Raw genomic sequence first — 18,972 nt, 5'->3', positions numbered from 1 at the left:
ACATGAGTTGAGCAAAACCTGTTTTGACTGTTCAGTCCTTGTTACTATGTCGTACACTCCTTTAGAATTGATCACCAGTGAACTTTATATTAAAAAGACCAAATATGAAGCACTGCTACTTCTAGTAGGTTTATTAACATTACATTGTGGCTTTTAATATAAACTTTAAGAAGTTCTAATACAAGCAATAAACCCACTTCAGCACCTTCTTACCACAATGAGAGCAAGAGAAAATTGGTACTTTAAACAAGGAACTTTATAAAGTGCATATGAAAATTACAGTCAAATAAACACAATTTAAATTGATGCTTGTTCTACCAACAAAGAAAGAGGTGAACATTTTAATGAACAAATTAACTTTTATGCCAAAATCGGAAGTGCCTTTCAGTTCAGTAGTTTGGTCCAGTGCAGTTCTTTTAAAAAAAAAAAAAAACAAACAAAAAAACCCAAAACAAAACCAAAATAGTGTTTCCCACAAATAAATAAATCCAGCATTCTTTGTCCTCTTTAAAAGTAACAGGACCTAAAAAGCACCAAATTCATAAAATCTGCAATAACATTCTTCAAATAGGCCCACAAGTCCATACATTTAAATCTAGTTAAACGCAAAAAAATCCCCAAACCCAAAAAACCCACCTTGTTACATATTCACATCAACTGCAGCACAAAAAATAATTATTGAAATAATAAGAGAAGAAAACTGAAGTTTGCTTTCTAGCAATAACTAGTGCATTGAATTCTGAATGTTCTGTTCTTCAGTGCAAACGTAACATGACGTCTCCCTTCCATCTCTGATTTAGAAGTGTGAAGGATGCCCGTACTGGTTCACTCCTTGTTGTGGCTGGTTACCTGGTTGGTAAAGCAAAGGGAAGTGTTTGTGCCTGTACTCTACAGAAATACAGAAAAATACCTGTATTTCATGCTGCAGTAGCAAACAACAGTCAGTACATTCCCTTACATACCTATCTAATGCACGCAAGAGGTGCTCATTTGCCTGTGGTAGGACTAGAGAAGTGAGGGGAGAAAACAGGCAGCAAATTACAGCGAGGCCCAGTGACTCGGGCTTCTCGAGGCCAACAGAAATCCGTGGGATGCACTAGCACCAGAATTCTGGTATTACATCGCTACTGGGATGGGTAACCAGCAGCCAATAGGTAAATTACTTACATGTATATATAGCAGCATTTAAATAGGCAGAACACCTCCAGAAAGGTAATTCCATATTCAAATATACGTATGTATTTATGTACATCTGTGCATACACACACTTACTAGAGAGCTGCTTCTGGAGCTGCCTGACCAGCGCCGCTGTCTGTTGTTGCTGCTGTGTCTGTTGTAAGCCCTGCCTTGGAAACTGCAAAAGAAACATGAAAAATGAAAGACACACGCACAGCGCAAGGGCCACGTCAGGTAACTGCAGAAGCGTTCAGCTTGTGCTGCGCCATCACTGCTGACAGAGCAGGGGGAGTGGACAGCAGAAGGCAGGCAGGCAGGCGTGCCCCCACAGCAGATCCTGACCGGACTTTAACAGCACAGTAAGGACACATGGAGCACCCGTAGAACTTACAGAACACTTGTTCTCTTCATTCCCTGAAATCTCACCCATTTCCAGTTGTGTTACAGGCATCACGTGTGTCCAGCCAGACACAAGGGACAGAGTCAGCCTCTGTCTTTTCCACCTCTGGAGAGGTCAGGATTCATCCTGCAAGTCACTGTAAGCAGCTTTACTGTCTGCATTGTTCAAAGACAAGGCAAATAAAAACTGCAAATCAAAATTAACAGCCTTTTTAGCATTTTAAAACACTTAGGTGTGGTTGAAGCATAATACTCGAAGCTTCTCAAAAAATACTTTCCCCAGGGCAATGGCACATCAGATCAAAAGGATGAGCACAAAGCAGATGGTGTTCATTGCGCTGCACACCACTGCAGGGTTGTAGCTGCACACTCAATTCTTAGCGCCAGTGGGACAGGAGACGGATCAGTGCCCAGCCAACTGGGCCAACTCCTCCACCGAGCAAAACAGTCATCGTTCTGATCCTTACCCTAAGCCCACAGGGATCGAGACAAGGCCCTTCCAGTCCATGGCATTAAGCACAACGGGATTAGACACAAAAAGCTTCCATAGAAATCTGCTGTTAATGAATTAAATCATCACTTCAATCACTTTGAAAGTACCCTGGGTGTAAATGCATTGACTTTCACACATTTGCACCCTATTTCTACTTGCACCAAAGCAGAATTTAGTCTTTAATTGGTCTCTCTGACAGTATGCATTACTCCCTACCTATCTGACCCGTGAAGTCTATTTTTCAAGTAAGGATGGGTAGGAGAACAAGCACAGCTTTGCTCTCCACGCTTCTGGCTTCATTCAGAAGAAAATCATTCTCTGTTGTTAACTTTATTGATCATCTACCTGTATGTCAGAGTACTGAGTGTACTGCACACCCCGCTACTGAATGATGACAGACAGACCTGGCACAGACCAGGGATGGATACCTCTGGAGCCAAAGGTCTCCCTATACAAGAAGCATTTCTTCCCTTGGAACGCGTCACCCATATGAAAAGAAAAACGTTTATGCAAGAGCTATCTCAGATTCCTGAGGATAGAGAGCTGATGGCACAACTCCCCCATACTTACCTACTCCTGGGAGGGAAATCGTGATGAATGAGGTACTGCTATGCCAGCAAGCACAAACCAAACCAAGCCGTCACCATTTACTGTCTGTCTTATCCTCAGGGCCTCTAAGCTCTCTAGATCTCTTTCCCAAGTCCTGGAGTTTTCCTTCTCGTTAGATTTGGTGAAAATGCATGTGCCTCCAATTAAGTGATTTTTTGGTGCTTCTGCACAAGGATACACAATACACCTGACCAGTTTGAGAACCTGATGTGCTGAATAAAAATGGAGTTATTCAATACTCTAATAACATCATATGCGCTACAGAAAACGCCCATGCTTTGTTTCAGTGAAACCTTTTGCTTACTGAAGGGAGTTTCAGTGTTTTACGAGACTTCAGCATCTTTTCCCTTTCTGAAACCAAATCCTTCACTTAAAATACATTGCGTAATCTTCTGGCTAACAGTCCTTAGTAAATGCTGAGGTTAGTCAAAAGCATTAACCACACCAGGGTTTCTTGGGGACGTGACACCAACACACAGAAAGCTTTCTGCTGTGCTAAGTGCTGGAAGAGGAGCCTGCAGCCAGGCAGGTGCTCCGTCTCTGTGACAGTCTTTCACGTGCAGTTTGTTCAAGATCTAAACACTATTAAGAAAAACTCAAAAATGGATGAAAATGATCTTTCAATAGCTATCAGATAAACACCTTTCATTTATCCTTACTCTTGCACTTACAAGCCGCCACCGAGCTTCTCTATCAGATCACATTGATTAACACTTTAAACTCAGAAACTAGCAATTTCAGCATTACTGTATTTTCTCCATTTTTCTATAGCAAACTTTTTGTAATTATCCTCAACTACCTTAAATATGTCTGAAAAAACTGCCCAAATACAGGAAACAAGTATAATGACATTGTAAATTCAGTGGACGTGTCCATAAAAATTACTTGGCAGTGATAGTGATTTGGTAAAATCATACATTAAGCTACAAAAGGCTGCAATTCAGCATATAGGAATGTCTCAAAAACAATTTTGTTTGTGCAGTTGTCTTCACGCAGCTCTGTTTTATGACTAACGATTTAATTTAAAAGGATCTTCGAACAATAAAACACATTTTTTCCCCAGCATGTTAGCAGTACAACCTAAAAATCAAAGGCCTGAAGTCACGAACAGTCACTTGTGACATGACTTAAGGCAGGGACTGGAGTTTGGCAGCGGTGGAGCTACCAGCATCCGCAGCCGACGGCAGAGGGAGCGCGGATGCTCGCACAAACACAGCACAAGCACGGCAAGGTGGAGAAATGCCAACCACCACCACCTTACATTTTCCAAGTGAATGCTCTTCTTAGTGTTACAGCAAAAACTAGTTCCACAAGTAGCCTCAATCGTATACGTTATCGTGCTTTCACTTCAAAATATTACAAAGACAGAAAAATCCACCAATTTATATGCATCAGCAGCAACTACAGATTTCTCATCAAGTTTTTAAAGTTAGCAAGGGCTATTCGTTATTACTACTATGACATATTAATTAGGATAACACTTATAAAAATGAATAGCACGGCAAGCATAAACAGGAAGAATTCATTCCTGCAGCAGTAAGGTGTTAATTTACCTTAGCTTGCTGCTTTGGGACTACTAAACGGTATCTTTAGACCCCCAGAAAAAAAGATCCCTGACTTTCAGTGGGGCTTACAGCACCTGGTTCTGTATCAGGTTTCCAAAACAGTCATTTTTTTGCGCTGCACTAGGAGTACGACTGAGGATGACTTTAAAGCATCTCATTTTTCCCCCCCTTTGAATTCGCATAAAGACATTTAAGGCAGCTAGTCTGGGCAGTCTTATTTTACTGGAGATGGAAATGAGATGTACAGAATTAGAAAAGCACTGGTACCCGTTTTGTAACTATATCCCCCAGTAATTCTCAAAAGAACTGCTATGGGTGGTTGTATTGTTTGGGATATTAACCATTAATTTTAAATCTAGCTAGTCTAGCGGGAATGTCATGCCCTCCGTGCGGTGCCTTTAAATCAGGTCAAAGTCCAGTGCAAAGCAATGCAAGATTCCACCTTTGCAGGACAGGCGACCTCTGCAAATTCTGCAGTGTGACAGCAGGAAAAGGATTTTGCTTTTACTGCATGTTCTGGTTTTGTCGCACCATTTTCCACAAGCTGGGATGCCCTCAACTTGCCAAAGGGGTTTTGCTCTGCCTCTTCCAGAGCAGCCAATACTGCCAAGTGTAATTTCAAAAAGATGTGTTGAAATGAAGCATTTGAACTTTTCCTACACACGCACAAATCTTTTTTCAGCCAAAACAACGTATCATCGTTCGCCCAACTTTGGTATCAGTTTTGACTAAATTGGTGAATAAACCATGAAGGTGCAGGAGGCAGCGTGTACTCCTGTCCTAGAAGGAGCATCTTTGAACAGCAAACTCAAACGCGCTGCTGCAGAGGCACCGGGGGTTGAGCAGGGCAGTGCACAAGCCCTCCTTGCCAAGGCCTGTGTTCCAAGCTGCACTTGCCTCCCTGTCAGAGGTCACCTCCAGGGACACCTCCACGCCTGCCACCCACCTCTTGCCACGTTTGGGCAAGATGGACACATTTCCGCAGTCTTCTGTGGTCAGATGCAATCTTCCTCTGCTCACGGTCGGAGCCAGCCAGGAGCTACCTGGATGCAGTAGCAGGCTGTTGAGCCCCAGCTAATGCACCCTGTTATCACAGCCACAACTCGTGGCCCGCTCAGGACGCAGGCAAAACGAGCCTGTCGCCGCCGGCACGGCACACACTCGTACGGCATTCAGAGCAGTGGAGGTACGGCACTGCAGGCACCATGGAGTCAGCACTGGCAGGCAGACGGTGATGCGGGGAAGCTCACACAAACCCTCTCCCCAGACTGCCACGCTGCCCATCTCCATAAGTGACAAAACCCACCTTGTCACCACCCTCGCACCTGCCCAAAATATCCGGCAGTCGCCTCTGCTTACCAAAGGCTGCTGTGCTTGCACGGGCTGGAGACCAAGCGCCTGCTGCTGCCCCTGCTGCTGCTGCAACTGAAAGGAGACGGGCACTGAAACAAGTGACACAACACGCACACTGCCTCAGGAACGACTACGAACCAAGCAATATGGCTTCTCATGACTGATGTCCAGCATAGGATCTGGGCTCGCATAGGCACTATTTGGGAGATAAGCCTCCCAGCTCTCCACTTTCACCGTCAGCCACACCAAGGCTGACACGGAGCATTGTTAGTAGACAAAAAAATACTCAAAAGCTGGTATATTTAGTTTACTACAGCATCAAAATATATAGATAAAATACATTATCATTCGACAAGAACTGGCACAGATAGCTATTGCATTGAAATGAAAACATGAAAATGATTCCAACCATCAAAGGGCCACGGGAAGGATTTTTAACGTAATTTACTTCCCCTGTGCCAAGCCCCACACATTTAGCAGACAAACTGATACTTACCTCCAAATTAAAAATATATCATCAAATCAGAATATAGGAAATAGGCCAGACAGGAAGCAAGCCCTTCAATTTAGTTCCAGTATACATTATACAGGCAGACAGGGGAGAGCACAACCACAGCACATTCAGCTAGGCCGTTCTCAAATTTACCTTCTCCACAGGCATTCTACAATCTTGAAAAATGAAAGTACTGAATTTTACATGTATGTCCAGAGCTCTCTTTCAGCAATCCCAAATGTAAGCAACGAATTATTGCACTTGAGTAAAAGCAGTTCTGGTTTATAGTACCAGGCTCTGCTGCTTTAGACTTGAATACACATGCGTAACGCCATCACCTAATACAGTGATGTTTACACTCCCTTCCTGCACTGAAATATCCCTGGCCTCCAGTGCAGCTGAGTCCCTCACCTGGAAGAGTCTCTGCTGTCGCAGCTGCTGCTGTCTCTGTCTCATTGGCTCCGGAGGCAGCTGTACTGAGTTCAGAGTCGGATGAGGACCTGCGGTCGATGCACTGTCCAGTCCCCCTCCAACCTGAGAATTCGGCTGCAAAGGCTGATGGCTCAATCTGACAGGCGGAAAAAAAAAATAACGGATTATACTTCATTTATGGAGAGAGCACAAGTTAGTCTAGGAGTACTCAACTATAACTGCGATATCAGACTTCCACAGATTTAAAAGACATTATGTTTTACAGAAAGAATACATTTCCAAATATGAATGCTTGGAAAAATATTCTGTAACAGAAGCCATACCATACTGACGCCCAGTAACTGACATAGGTAATAACACATTCCTCTAAACAAGGAGAACAGATCCAAGCATTCAATTCTTTCTTTATTAGGAAGAGTGATGAGTTTCTACATTTTAAGCAAGAATTTCACATAAGCGCTGAAACATTCTCCCAACCAAAACATCTCATAGTTACATTACCATGAATTTAAAACTGATTATAAAGACTTTTTACTTTCTAAAACACTGAAAAAACACACCAAGCAAGAAATACTTTCTTAGGATGTTATAGGAGTAATTAACGTTGACAAAGCAGAAAGATATACATGGGGAAAACATGTTACCTAGCTCGTAGTTTAGATTAGCTGTTAAAAACTCAGTAAAGACAAGGCAATTCAGGTTAGCAGCTTTATTCCTAACGCAAGGCACCCTGTAGGTTGTCATACAAGGCTGTCAACCAAGTCAAGGCCAAACTTTTTGAAGAGGGGCAAACATACCCAAAATTGAGCATACTCTTAAGATATTCAGGCTTGCAAGAATTTAAAAGAAGTTAAGGAGCCAGTGATTATTGCAGAATATATGGTAACATTCACAATTCCAGAAACACTGATTTCATTAACAGTAACAAGAGTTGAGAGAGAACTGCATAGCTACATAACATGACACTTTCATATTCTGCTTACAACAAGCAACTGATGAGCAAGTCATTTAAGTACACCTGAACTTAGCATCTAAAGGAGATTTTAGTTTTAGGATCAAATTAGAGCTGAAGCAGAGAAAGAAGAATATCTCTACTTGGTAACAGAGCTCATCAGGGATAGTCCAGGATAAATTACATGGGATCAGCCAGACAGGATTGAAGCTCTGCTGATGGGCCCGACCACCTTGTGATGACTGACATCTACGTACTCCCTGCTGTTTCAATGAATCTGCGACCCGCACACGGGGAGAGCGCTGTGCTGCACAGATACTCCATCACAGCTACAGCTGGACAGTGCATACAGAGGCAGACCTTGCAAATTTTGACTGTTTTTCCTTCCCCCGTTACCCTTTCTTTAATTTAAGCCTGTGTTTTTTGGGAGTCACTCTACTGAACATGTCTATTTGAAGTGGAAGTTAAAAGTGGCAAAATTTCTGATTCAGTTAAGAGCAGAGTTGGACTGTTAGTTGGACTATGGTAGACTGTTAGGAAAAAAGTCTGATTCAAGACAGTCCTTGGACACTCCAGTTTTCCACTCTGCTTACTCTGTAACACTGCCTTTTACAGATTTCTTCCCTGCTTCATCTGCCTTCTGTTTCATTACATTTCTTTACCAACGAATTTCTCCTGTTTCTCACAGGCACTGCAACTCAGCTGTACTTCCAAGTTAAGTCAATTTAGTCTATTCAGAGTTACGTAAAATTCATTTGTCTATTGCTAGTTAAACTACCAAGTTGATCTTGTGTCTTCTTGACTACAGATTCTTTGGTAAACCTGGAATATTTATTGTCTAATACCACACACGTGTTTGCATAATATGGATACCATATCTGTGTGTGTAGTGAAATAGAATTCAACAGACGTTTTTAAATGAATTTTTATGTTCTATAAACACACAGGACAACTGGGCTACAATGTGCGCCAAGACCAACTTAAAATAAAAATTAAATGAGGGAAAAACAGGGGGAAATTGGAGAGAAGTGCATATTTATTGCTAGTTAGATCCAATGCTAGCCTCATATTGATTAATACACTTCATTTTAAATAAAGCTTTAGATCTCTAAACAAAGTTGCCATTAAAATACTGCAATGTTACCAGCTATGAGAACTGCAGAAGCTCACCGCTGAGTGCCTGTCAAAGGTTGGATGTACGCAGCAGCCTGCTGTTGAATATATCCGCTGGGCTGCTGTGGCATCTGCCGCAGCCTCTCCATCAGCGTGGGGCTGGGATGAGCTGCTGTGTACGCTCGGGGGTTGTAGCTGGGGGAAAGCACTACGCCACCAGGCTGCTGCTGCTGCAAAGGCATCTGAGTGCTGTACATCGTGTATCCGTGAGGCATGCTCTGCACGGAAAACAGACAGAAGAGTAACTTTACTGTGCCCGTATTTAAATTAGCTTAACTATAAAAGAAAGAGATGGCCTTTATCAAAGAGCCAAAGCCTGGACAACCAAGGCAAGTCAGTAAGACGTGGTGCTGTACCCACGCACCAACCTGCGAGTCCCCCACACTGGTTGTACCCCACTTCTGTTTGCGGGTTCAGGCAGCTGCAACCTGGTCACACACAGCAGGGTGGAACTTGCACCGTGCCACCCTCCCCTGAGAGGCACTGAGCAAGAGCAGGGCTCTGCTCCACAGCTCCACCCCTCTCTTTTCTTTGTTCCCCCCCCCAAATCCCAAGTACCAGAATGACCATGACATAATAAAGAGTTACTGGTATCACTATCTGACCAAAAATTGGCCAAATTTCAGGTGTAATGCTGAAGTATGCTTGTCTTTACCAGCAACAACATTAGGAAAAACTGGGAAGTGATCACATTAAAAACATTTATGAGCTACAGCATGCGGAGACCGCAAGCATCCTAGAAGGAGGCCTCACCGTTACCCTAGGCCACACACACGAGGCACATCCCAAGCACAGAAAAGCAGGCTGGGAGGTAAAGGAGCTCTGTTTAAAAGCATTTTTATGCACATGCTTCATGGGAGTAGCGCAGTACCTGTGCTTGCTGTAACCCTGGGTACTGTGGAAGCTGAGACAGGGGTCGAACTTGCGGAGTGAAAATAGCAGCTTGGTCCATTGGCTGACCCTGAAAGACACATCACCCATCAGATACAGCCTCCACACCCCGAATAAGCTCAGCTCTGGACACAAACCCCACCAAGTTGTGTCCTAAAGACCCATGGAGAGACTTGACCGTTTCCTTCAAGGCAGCGCTGTTGCTCAGTGCCAAACTGCTAAACTTACTTACTTACAGGGAGACAGAAGAATTGACTTTTGGTTGATTTCTGACACTACTGTAACACTGCAGCAGTGAAGAAACAGCCATTTACTGAACAGAGGTCTTGCAGACACCCTTTAAAATGGGGGTTTGCAAAGGATTAGAAAAAAAATATTCTAGCTGTCTTGAAGACAGTACATTAAATTATACAAGAAGCTTAGAGTGAGTGATAGTCTCTAATATAAATACACAGTTGATATCTTTCTCAGGCTACCTGATTACTAGCTTTCCCCCAGATGACGCAGGCAAAATTTTATGATGACATACAAAATACCAGTATGATAAATGGGTAACACATGCATCTCCAGCTCCCAACCAATACAGCTTGGAAACACAGTCCATATTTGTGATCAGCAGACAGCCTAGTTCGTTCATTTTAAATTGCCTCAATATTTATGCCCAATTAATGGCAAATCATTTAAAGATTTCAACTACAACTGCATTAGTTTGTTTTGAAGCACCAGAAAAGAGGAAAAATTAAAATGTTAGACTTAATTTCAGGACCAAGATTGTAAAAAACTGGCGAATGAGAATTTGCCAAGGATACAATCAAGTCTGTGTATTTTCTGTGTGATTGTGATGCTGCACAGCTGCACTTGATCATTTTGAAAATCATTCTACTCAAAAAAGCTCAGTGGCAGACATGAGCTGGAAGCAGTGATGCTCCTTCCCTGTAGGTGCCCAGTTCACCACAAAACCAAACAAAAAATCCAAGTCCTCCAACAAAGCCTTTGCCATTTTAATCAGGATATCCTTACAGAGACGTATTATAATTTAAGGCTGAAAGTGACTTGGTTAACACACTGCAAACAGCAACATTACAATCAGGGCTACCCAGTAGAAAAGAAAATCTCACATGGGATAAAATACTGAAGCACCATTGGACCTCTCCTCCTTATCTGCTCCCATCCCTTTAGTGGTAACTGTACCAAATGTTAACAAGTCTGTAAGCACAACCAGCAGTCCTGCAGTTCAGCTATTATTTTGGATTGGGTTTAAAAATAAGTGATGATCCTCATTGCAGACCGGGAAACAAGCAGAGCTACCTATGGGGAACGGGAATCGCTCAGGGAAGCAGTACGGTAGAGAGAAAGCGTTCCAGCTTCAACCGATCCAGCCCCAAAAGACATGAACTGCTGTGACCGGGGCTGGATTAACCGCCCTGTGCTTTGGGGAGAGAACAGACAGAAGAGGTCAAGGACAAGATGCAAAACCAGGGGCAAAGCTACCGCAGGGTGCCACAGGGTTGTCACACACTCATTTTTCTTACCTACCTTCCTTTGAAAAACAAACAAACAAAAAAGAGACTGACCTAGCTAGGCTCCGTGCCAGCCTCTGGGACCACCGCTAAAGGGGTCACTAAGGTGCAGGCAAGACAGCAGGGAGCTCCGATAGGATAAGCTACACTAAGGAGGCAGAGGCTACGCTAAGGATTTGTTTTAAAAACAAGTAGATATCTCATGGAAAATTCTGAAAAACAAATTAGGGAGTACAGGAGATGTGAACAGAGTAACATCTCTCAGTCCTGACAAAAGTTCAGACAAAATTAAATTCATCTGGAAAAACATCTGCAAAATCAGACAGGGAGCTCTCAAAACAATGACCTGATAGGTGAGAAACTGAAACGCTGAACAGAACGCACATCTTGCGGACGGGATGCACATAAAACAGATGTCAGACAAGTACAGGGGTAAGGTACGCAAGTACTTAAGATTGTTCTTTTTTTAAACAGAGGCAGAAGAAGAAAACCAAAAAAAGAACAGTAATTTCTCTGAGCAAATTGCTTCTGAATTTTTTTCATAACATGCCAACCACGGGATAGATAAAGATGTAACTTGAAGTCACCCAAAAGTGAAATCTGGTAAAACAATGACTGATTTCTAGAAAAACTTGGTGCCTTAAGCTATTCCCTGCAGTCATACAAACCACCTTATGGGTTCTGTGGAAGCTGGTCTGTAGAGCGCTGCTCCATGTGTTATCCTTTTGTTTCTCCCAGTGACAGCTAACCTGGTATGCCCAAGAGCAAAATTCATCCACTCATGCCCATGCAGTGTAAACAGTGTCCCTCCAAAGTCAGTGGAAGTTGTATCAATGGAAATTGGATTAGGCCCTAATTCTGTAAGAAAATACTAAATAAGCAGCTGCATGATGCCAGCAATACATGGTGGGCAGAGAGCCACAAGCCAGTTTTGTCCACCGATCTTTTCCCCGCCATTTAAAGCGCACACAAAGCAGCAGAGCTGGCAGGGTGTGAGACTCAAAAAGCAGCACACCCATACTGAAGGCACCACTGCCCAGGCCAGGCAAGCACCACACATGTGAAACGTAAGCAAAAAGCTGTTTGTTAGGTAGGGGACAGATCAATTTATTCCACGGCAGCACACGGCCACCGAGCAAGCTCCCATGTTGTGAGAGAGCGCTCTGCATTCCTGAGCAGCAGCAGCAGATGTTGCTAAATTCAAAGGGACTTCTCACTCCAGGCATAATTTAGTAGAGAGTTAACTAAACATGCAAGCCAACTGCTGCAAGCCAGAACTGTGCATGCATGTCAAACAAAAACAAAACAAAAAAAAAAAAGGAGAAAAAACCCAAACACTTTTATTCAATGCTGATGCAATGTTACAGTAATAACCACTGCTCTCTTTGTTCTACTTGCACCTTAAATCGAAGCAAAACTTACTGCTTTTTCCTGTTAAGGTATGTGACCATAGTGTATTTGGAAGGAATTTTCCTCCCAAGTGGTGCTGAGACTGGCAAAGGTGATTGTAGCAGCCATGACCCTGTAGGCTGATTTTGACCAAAATCTGACCAAATCTGACTTCAAAAGTAGGTAGTGAAACACTAATGCTTATTTAGATAAGAAGATGATGATAGATTTGAGAGACCTTACTGTATACTTGCTGCATATCTAGGTGTGCCTAATTAGCTGCAAATATGGTGATCTATACCCTGTTCTGACATGCTACCAGTAATAACAGGAATGATTGCACATATATAAAATATGGACAACAGGGTAAGCAGCAAAGCCTTTTTAAAAACACATTTTGCTTTGTCTTTCCAATTAGTGCTTTTAACAACGCTGCAGTTTCCCTAAGACAGGACGAAAGTCCTGCAATCTAACTCCGGAACAGCTTTTCTTGTTAATATCTGGAAAGCTTTCCAACACAGACATTAGGGATGAAACTTCATGCCATCATTGTTTTTCCCCAGAAACAACTGAATTCTATGAAACTTCATAATTTAACAGGTAAGTGTTAGCTGTTACTTGTTTTGGAAGTAACAAAACATGGTTATTCTAATAACTGCACATCCTGCCATAACTCAGGAACAGACCATCAGGCAGTATACTGTCGTGCTCAGGTGCGACAAGAAGTATTTTGGGAACTATAGCTCACGCGGGGCCAGGGGAGCTGACCCCCACTGCCTGAGCTGAGCGGCACAACTGTGTCCCACCGCAGCGGGAACAGGCCCATGCCAGGAACGGCTCCAAGTGCTGCCTGGCAAGCGCTGGTGGCACGCGCTGGCCAAAAAGGACGTGTGGTCCATCCCTTACTGCTCATCTGACGTGGCAGGCACTGCTACCCCACCTTACGTCATGGCAGAAGCTGCCACAATGGATGGCAGCAGAGAGGAGCAGACCCAGCCGCCAGCAGGGAGACAAGGGCACAATGGGAACACGCCAGCCATGCTTAGATGCACATGGCATCAGACATATCTTGCAGCTACTCTAATCTTTCACAGCAAGAAACACAACAGAAGAGGAAAAAAATTAATCAATGATGCAGTTATTGGAAATATTTGTGAGAAAAAAATATTCTATGTGTGCAAGTGTATTCACAGCCTTCCCACATGCAGCCACTGTGCTACCTAGGTGAGAGGAGTGCCAAAGCGTATCATTCCCATCAAAAGCCAAGAGTGCAGCCTGTGTGTTGAAAGAAATGCATGTTTGTGCGAAAGAAAAAATAAAGAGTTCACGGTCTCAGAGCGGTTACCATTATGTTGTCAAAGCCATCCTGAAGGGATACAGCAGTGCTACAGACATCCTAAAGGAAAAGGACAGGCGAGAAAATAGCAAACAATACAAAGAATATACACGATTAGGCTCGGATTATTAGTGGAGCAGTACAGCACCTTTACAGAGCTCACCTGTATGTACTCAAAGAATGCCGATGTTTAGGAATACTAACAAGGTCCTTTTAGGTGGTTTTTATGCTAATGAACCTCAATACTTTTATGAAATTTATGAACAGAAACTCTAAACGTGGAAAGGACTCCTTACCATCCACAGGAGCCTATTAATTCTATACCTAATACTCAGAATTTTTTTAACAAGTCATAGTTCTTAAAGACCTTGCACCATAGCTATTCGTTTTCAAGAGCACAGCATGTACGGCACAGCACCAAAGGGCAGAGTCCTTCTGGACTGATTTTACAGAACTGTCCACACCAGTGCCAGTGATTTCAAGCCGAGTAGGTAATTTCATTCTGCAGCTGCAGAAACATAAAAACCAAAGAAGAAACCTTCCTTGTTTAAGCTTTACCTAACAACATACACCACACAGTAGCAATGCTTACAAATTATCTTGTTCCTAAATTTTCAAATACTACCTTCAGGCTTGTACACTGCCATAGCATTTCCTACTCTAAATCTAGGACTGCAGGAAGAACTACCACAAGTTCCCCAGGGACATGTTTCTCAACTAGAACACCATGCATGCAGACAGGCAGGTGTCCCACTGGGGCAGCCCATGGTGCCAGGGAGCACGCAAAGCCCCACTGGGACCTCAGAGGGGTTTCTCTGGTATCACCATTGCCAGCACACGCTTAGACAACAAGGAAAGCAAACAGGACAGCCTGGTGAATTGTTCGTTCATTTAATTACAGTGAAAGTTCTCAAGTATCCGGCTGAATGAGTCTTTCCAAACATCCAATAAGGCAAAATATTAGAACCAGACAGAAAACGTGTCCATCTGTGGTACTCCCCAGCACACCACAAAGGACCTGGCTGTGCATGCCGCTATGTGCAAGTAACTGGGAAACAAAGGCTGGGTTTGGATGGCTCTGGTTTGACTTGGTTTACATCAGTTTAACTTATACTGCCTTATTGCTGAAATAAAAACATGGCTGATACGGAACCGTTGACTGATGAACATCCAGCACATGTCGTATGTTAGCTGAAATACGCATCTGAACCTACCCTGTTGAATTTTAGTGCAACCTTTACATTGTAAAAGTTCGGTCCAAATTTTATGAAAAAGTTCATCACAGACACCTTATTAATCTTACTTAGGCATGGATTCATGCCTTCATGACAAGTTTATTCTCCTTACTGACAACCTGCCTATGCAGCACTTTGGAGCAGAAGTTAACCGTTGTTCTTAACGCCTCAGATACTGTCCCTGCTTGAAGCCAAAAAGGAAATGCAACATATTTTGTCCTCTAAACATGCGACAGTGTTAAACAGCAGCATTTCTTAAATGTGAGAATAATGTGTTATTTTAGATCTTCAATTATTGCTTTTTAATCCACCTAGCCATAAGTAGTGATCATCATTTGTTTACTCAAGGCTCCTACTTAAGCCTGTACTCTATCATAGTAATTGAAAGCCAGTTGGACCTAACACTAAAATAGTGAGATACTGCCTAATGTAAGAAATACTGCAGGGTTAACTGTAGAGCCCAGTACCCTAACATTTAGGGTACCTAATCCTTAGTACCTCATAGTGCCTACAGGACACCAATGAGGCATCAAACATCCACTGTACCACTGATATAAAACACACATCCAGAGCTTTTGGGAGCTGCTTTTTGTTTTGTTTTGTTTTTGTTTTTAAGGTAGAAGACAGCATACATACAGGGAATTCCTGTTTCACAATTATGAACAGCCCCATATAAAACTATTGTAGCCCATCAGCAATTTAAGCACTACAGAGGGCTTTGCATACATCATAGCAGAGAGACTGAAAGAGGGATGAGAAGGACAGTAAGGGAGCTCTAAGAAAATAGAGACAGCATGGGAGAAATTATGAGGATACTTGCTGAAAATTCTGACTATTTTAAGCAAAGAGGGCATATTACAGAGTTTTAAGGCAAGATGGCATAAGGGCAATGTAATATATATTGCAGTGAGGGTAAGAATGGGTATAGAAGGACTTCAAAATAAAGGTGAGAAGTTACTGGTTTTACCACCAACTACTGTACACATATTGCTGGTTATCTGGGATCCAAAAACCAATTTTCTGTTCTGACGCCATCAATTCAAAAGCAGCCTGTCTGTAGCCATATTCTGAAACTAGCTCAGGCGCCGATCGGTGTTGCACAACAGCCATGTGCGGTTTGGCACACAGCAGCTGTACTCTGCAAAAATGTTAGGAGAAGAAATACCAGCTATTTCTAGAGAACATGGGCGCCTGTGTGCACACGTGTATGGAAATGGCTCCTGCTGGACTTCCCAGATTTTTAATTGTGAAGAGCATTGCTGTGCCTCTGCTGCTTACTTGTAGCTTGGTGGTACAAAGCACCATGCAATTCCACTATGAAAGCCCTCTGTGACACAACAGGGAACAAGAGTATCATCAAGTAGCAGAAGCAAAATCTGGTTCTATGAAACACAGGAAAAATAGAAGGGGCTAAGAGACCAAAGGGCAAATGAAGTTTAAAAATAGATGGCTCTGGTTAAGCAGTATTTGGGCAGTTATTGCAACTGTAAATATCAGCTGGCTCTCCACTCCATAAGCCTATGCAGGGCAAGCAGCCCCAACGGAAGGCAAAACCACTGTGCTGCTCTTCAGACTTGGGGGTTTGGACAAACCTGTTGGAGAGACCGTGACTGTGCTTGCTGCCTGAGGAGCCGCTGCTGCTGCTGCTCTTGCTGCAGGAGTTTCATCTGGAGCAATTGCTGCTGAGGCGTGATTGCATGGATAGAGGGGGGCTGCATCATGGTGCCAGAGCGCCGCTGCAGCATGTTCGACAAGGCTTGCTTCGTATTAGTTGGAACAAAGGAGCCTGTCGGATCCAGCCTGGAACCACCTAAAAACCACCCAAAACACAAATGTGTTCTCTGCCTTCCATAAGAACGTTGTTGGTACAGATCACTGCTAATTCATCAGCTCCTATTTGGTTAGCTTTACAATAATGATGATAAACTTATCTCTGTAAAGGCAGTGGACCAGGTTAAACCAGATTACTGGTCTGAAAAATTAAATGGGCAACATAACTTTGAAGACTACCACTTGTAAATGAGAACAAAAAGTAAACAGGCTATGGGCTGTTGCATGTTCTACATCACATAAAACGTTTGACTACTACTGAAAAACCAATGTTGCATGTCAGATCAAAAGTATGGCATGAATGGCTTATGATGTCAAGACAATTTTATCATGAGATGGCAATAATTTATGCACTCTACGCTATTTGATAAAAATCACGTACCTATCTATATGTTAGACTTACGAATGTAATCTTATACATATTTTTTAAAAATCAGCATTTCCTTAACTTTGTAGCCACTGTCTGGTATTTTCTGAAGACTTTCACGCACTTAAATACAGATCTAGTTATATTTGGAGCTTCATAAAAAAAAAATTAACCTGTTTAACTGGAACCAAACTTCTAAACTTCTGCATAATATCTGAGAAGGACAGAATAGTATTTCTCAAAACATCATAAACTGCTGCCCCCTAGAGCAAGTAAAATACCTATGTTAAATTGTATACACATTAACTGGAAGAAACAAAATAAGCCTACAAATAATTAAATATATATCACAAAAAAAAGTGAGCCCATGGATTTATTTGTTCCATCTAGCAGATGTTAAATTAGCCAGCATGGTTCTTGGTATGAATCAAAGAAGAACTAACCCAAAGGTCATTTGTTCCTTTAAATCATCCCTCTCTTATTTCACTCCTCATTGAGCTTCTACCAGCTTTCTTGTACTTTCACCACAGTAGGTCATCTTTGCTTATCTACCAAAAAAGTTTAATAGCTTAATAGAGACAGAGCTACAACTGATAATAGTAAGCCCTTCAAATAAAACGGCTAACTAAGGAATAAAATAAATGGTATCGGCAGACACAGCCTGCTTCAGAAAAAGTTAGAAACAAAATGTGGTTATAAAAAGTCAAATTTTATCATACACCAAATAACAAAGCCCCATATCTGTGAATTCAAAGCTTACACATACCTGGTGGGAGGGGCTGGTTCTGCACAAAGAAGCCAGGCTGCTGCGGCTGTCCCATGATGTTGTAACCCCACAAGGCAGACTGAGGGTGGTGCATCATTTGAGAGGAAATTGGTGAATAAGTGGGAGGCACTCTGTATAAGTTGTTCTGTGGATATTCCTTAAAATATAAGTAAAAGTGAATGTTACTGACATTCATACCTTACTAACTCATAAATAATGCCAATTTTCCTACTAAATTATTAAAGGACAGAGACAGTTCCCATTGTCATTTGCAATGATGTAAAAAACAGATTAAGTCTCAGGCTGCCCACAGGTAATTAACACTAACAACTTCATAGACCATCCATTTTTACCTTATTAGCAAGTATTTTCTGCAGGCTATAATTAGGTATAGCTTACTGTATCAGTATATAAACAACAGGAGGAACTTAACTGAAACATCAAAAAGGCCAGAAAATTATCTTAAAATTACAGTTACTTAAAACGCAACACATTGACAAACCAGCTGGATGCTAACAGAATACTACTATGTCTACAACATGTACGACTACACCGGCAGCAGTGTGAAGAGGACGTAATCGCACAGAATGCTGCCACTGGAAATGTACATTATTATTTGGGTGGTGCCAGGCATGTTTTTCAAACCCGTGCTCTATGTCATTCTTCAGCTTAGGAACCCACACCTCAAAAACATTAAAACCAAAAGAGAAAGTGTCTCAGAAACCAGAACAAACTGCACAGTAAAACAGTTTATCGATGTGAAAGAGCTTCTTTCAAATTGGTTTCCATTTGAATGGGACCTGGGTTTGAACCAGCATGCTTGCCCTCTACATAATTTGAACAGGAGGAATTTTAGAAATTGAGACAAACAGTAACAGCTGTACTTTACACCAAACAAGAGAAAGCACATACGGAATCCGAATACTATTTAGTGAGTAAGATCCAGTCCAGCATATTTCACATAGCACGTAAGGTCCTAAGCACAGTACATTC

General features: G+C 42.4%; 1 protein-coding gene across 1 annotated transcript in view; it reads right to left on the bottom strand.

Annotated features, from left to right (window-relative positions):
- Positions 1–796: 796 nt before the first annotated feature.
- Positions 797–18,972, bottom strand: part of MED12L (mediator complex subunit 12-like) — a 48,096-nt gene continuing 29,920 nt past the window's right edge. The window contains exons 23-30 of the mRNA XM_009576629.1: positions 17,980–18,136; positions 16,609–16,826; positions 9,517–9,606; positions 8,643–8,863; positions 6,446–6,656; positions 5,602–5,658; positions 1,273–1,354; positions 797–849 (exon numbers count right to left, since the gene is read on the bottom strand). Coding sequence (XP_009574924.1) covers positions 797–849; positions 1,273–1,354; positions 5,602–5,658; positions 6,446–6,656; positions 8,643–8,863; positions 9,517–9,606; positions 16,609–16,826; positions 17,980–18,136 — 1,089 coding nt within the window. The remainder of the gene's footprint in view (positions 850–1,272; positions 1,355–5,601; positions 5,659–6,445; positions 6,657–8,642; positions 8,864–9,516; positions 9,607–16,608; positions 16,827–17,979; positions 18,137–18,972) is intronic.

The sequence above is a fragment of the Fulmarus glacialis genome, unplaced genomic scaffold (genome assembly GCF_000690835.1).
Source record: "Fulmarus glacialis isolate BGI_N327 unplaced genomic scaffold, ASM69083v1 scaffold14594, whole genome shotgun sequence".
Taxonomy (NCBI): domain Eukaryota; kingdom Metazoa; phylum Chordata; class Aves; order Procellariiformes; family Procellariidae; genus Fulmarus; species Fulmarus glacialis.
Note: the sequence above shows the minus strand (reverse complement) of the source record. Positions and strands in the feature narration are given on the sequence as shown.